The sequence below is a fragment of the Sinocyclocheilus rhinocerous genome, unplaced genomic scaffold, assembly GCF_001515625.1.
Source record: "Sinocyclocheilus rhinocerous isolate Xijiao unplaced genomic scaffold, SAMN03320098_v1.1 scaffold421, whole genome shotgun sequence".
NCBI classification, from domain to species: Eukaryota; Metazoa; Chordata; class Actinopteri; order Cypriniformes; family Cyprinidae; genus Sinocyclocheilus; species Sinocyclocheilus rhinocerous.
In genome coordinates, this window is record NW_015656177.1 from 609,601 (window position 1) to 612,839 (window position 3,239).

The 3,239-nt window shown below is 42.2% G+C and overlaps 1 protein-coding gene across 1 annotated transcript in view; it reads left to right on the forward strand.

Annotated features, from left to right (window-relative positions):
- Window positions 1-2,071, forward strand: part of LOC107719812 (ankyrin repeat domain-containing protein 50-like) — a 19,517-nt gene extending 17,446 nt beyond the window's left edge. Inside the window, exons 6-7 of the mRNA XM_016527347.1 lie at window positions 95-1,414; window positions 1,647-2,071. Of these exons, the coding sequence (XP_016382833.1) occupies window positions 95-1,413 (1,319 nt within the window). The 3' untranslated portion in view covers window position 1,414; window positions 1,647-2,071. The remainder of the gene's footprint in view (window positions 1-94; window positions 1,415-1,646) is intronic.
- Window positions 2,072-3,239: the final 1,168 nt, after the last annotated feature.

Genomic DNA, 3,239 nt, shown 5'->3' on the forward strand with positions numbered 1-3,239 from the left:
GACACTGATGTCCGTGATGCTGAAGGAAGACCCCTTCTTTATTTGCTGGTTTTGGAGGGCCATTTAGACATGGCCACCCTACTCATAGAAAAAGGTGGTGTCCCTTTGGAGTCAAAAGATGCAGAAGGGCGAACTGCACTCCATGTAGCAGCTTGGCGAGGAGACCTGGAAGGTATTGAACTGTTGCTGAAATATGGAGCTGACCCAAATGCTAGAGATCTTGATGGTCGGCCTCCTTTGCACTCTGTGGCCTGGAGAGGTCATGCAGCTGCTGGCAGGCTGCTACTTAGGGCTAAAGGTCTTAATGTAGACCTGGCTTGCAAACAGCAGGGTGCCACAGCACTTAGTATTGCTGCTCAGGAGGGGCATGTTGAAATTGTGGCCATGCTTTTAGAGAAGGGTGCAGAACCAGACCATGTGGACCGTTACGGTCGCAGCCCAGTTAAGGTAGCAGGAAAACAAGGTCATTTCACAATTGTGCGACTTCTGGAGAGCTATGGCGCAAAGTGCTTCTCAGGTCTCATACCATTTACACCTAGTGGTGCTCCCAACAATTCTTACCTTTCAGCCATAGTCAAGACCCAAGCATCTATTAGTTCAGGAGAAGTGGGTGTTGATGGAGTCCCAGCCACATCTTCTCCATCTTCGACCTCAGTTTCTGCCTCCTGTTCCCCAGCTTCCACTGCAGAGCGTTTCCACTCCATGCCTGCCTCACAGACATCCTCCTCCACCTGCCACTCCCTGGCCACAGTTCAGACCGTGCCTGCTGACAGCCTAAATTTCATCCAGCAGATACAACAACATTCGCTTCCTCGTTGCCGCAGTCGGCCATCCACCTTGCCTCTACCTGGCTCCAATCCTGCCAGTCTTCAGGGCAGAGCTTCTAGGCACAATCAAAAGTCTGTTTCCAAGAGCAGTCCCACAAACGAACAGTGTACGTTCACTGAACTGCTGGACTCAGACAAACCCTTAAAAGGGCTTGGATCATCGGGGGATAGCAACTACCTCTTAAAACCTAAAACTCCTTACATCATAGAGGATGTGATGGAGAAGAACCTCAAACAAGCTGGAGGAGTAGATATAAAGTGGAACTCCGTTATGGCTTCCTTAGGGGTGATGCTAAACCAAGAGGGCCCAATTCGACAAACAAAAATTAGGGAAAGCCCCCCTTCGGGGTACCCTCATTTTCACTTCCAATCCCATGCACAAAAAGATGATTGGGGTGGAATTCAAAAGACATCCATGTCTCCAACCATTGACCTTTTATCTGTTTCCCCACATAGTGCCTTACATGATGAGTCTGTGTTTAACATGACAACTACTGACCCCCAGTTGAATCTCAAACAGGCAATTAAGCTGCAGTTTGAAGGGCCTACTAGTGCAGTGCTTTACCAGTGGGAAACCCCTCTCTGAGGTGAGACATTAAGTTTCTCACATTTGTCTTGTAATTTGTCGATTGTCTTGTAAATGTAAAATGTATTAATTGATTTAAGAGGTTTATTTATTTGAATGTCCATAATACATGTCTTATCAGGCAGTTGTTAGATATGCCAGATGAAAGTGAACCACACTGTGCTTTCAGCTGCAGTCTTTATGATTGTGACTTGGAATGTCTGGAATTCTAATGACAGCTTTGTCTGTTGTAGGCAAACCTGGACATTTAGGAGTTCAAGGAGGTGAGGGTCGTGTGGGTAATCACTGCACTTTGTATGGAAGGTGTTGAGAGTAGTGGAGGATGGCAAATGAGAGCGTCATAACACAGACCTCCACCTCTCTAACCTAGTGACCCCAAAGCACAAAAGAAGAGGGAAAGACATAGGGACTCTAGAGGAACCGGAGTTCAAAGGCTCAAGCTGTGTACATTCCAGAGTTTTCCTCCTCATCCCGTCACAATGGAGAGCAGCTGGCACTCTCTCATTCTCTGTCATAGGGACACTTATGGATATTTGCTCTGCTGGTGTTGTGCATTTGCAAAAGTCAACATATACATAGCCCAGGGATTTTTGTGCACATATCTCAGCATGAACGGCACAACTTTTCATAGACAAAAGAGCTATTCACTCTTATAAGAGCTAATAAGAATTCTGTTGAAACTGGAGTGCATCTATCTACATTAAAAATAGTCTTTTTGGGTGATCTGCTGTACATTGCTCAGACTCTTTGATTTACACCCAGACTTGGGCTTGCTGGCGGGAAAAAAAGGGCTTTTTCAAAGCGCCACTGTCGCTTAGTGGCTTTATTTGCCAGATATGTGTTAATGACTTGTGGAAGTCATCAGCAATGTTTGTCTTTTAAAGATGTGCTTCATTTGACATACTATTTGTTTCAGGATATAGACTTGTCCATAGTTGCTACTCCTTATACCTTGAGTTTTTTTAAATTATACATTCTGTGATTGTCAACCGGTGAACCAGTTGACCTATTAACAGGGCAAATTAATATTTTAAAGCTTCATTCCAATTGAATTACAGAAAGAGATGGGGAAAAATAAAGTGAGAAGTTACTGTTCTACAAGTAGATAGAGGGAGTTAGAGAGGAAGACATGATCTCCTATACATGCTCATCGGTCATTAAAACCTTAAAAGAGGTGCGAAAGGTGACACTGATGTGATTTTTATACTTTACCATAGTTAATTTATAATGTTTATATTGTTTTGTATGTTAAAATTTATTAAGGTGCACTAATTAAAACTGTATATTATCTTGTGTGTTTGTGTAAAAATTGGTGTTGAAACAAGAAAGAAGCAAACTTGGCATCCCTTTTGGTTTGTATGCGTCATATCATTTAGCACCTCTGTCCCTCACATTTACTGTATATAGTACTCGTATAAACACAGTCAGGAAGAGCTAGTTTGTATATGATTTACTTGACCCTCTATGGAATTGCCATTTGTGCATTAAAAAATTTCCAGCATTTGTTAGGCTATCATGGTATATTACAATGTCACAGAAATCAAGAATAACAAGATATAGTTCACCCCAAAATATTTAGTCACCATTATGTATTTTTTTTTTTTAAAAAGTTGGTTTTCTTTCTTTCTTTTTAGACATTTTTGGGCTAACCCATTTAAGTTAAATCTTTGGGCCCAAGAATTCCAATGTTTTCTATCCTTTTGAGTTAGAGTGTAGCATGTATTTCTTCCATGCTCTAAATGTACAAAGGTTGCACACTCTTCATTGAACTTTTTCTTATTTGTACATATTTAGTAATGGTTAACATTACCTCCCCCCCCCACCCA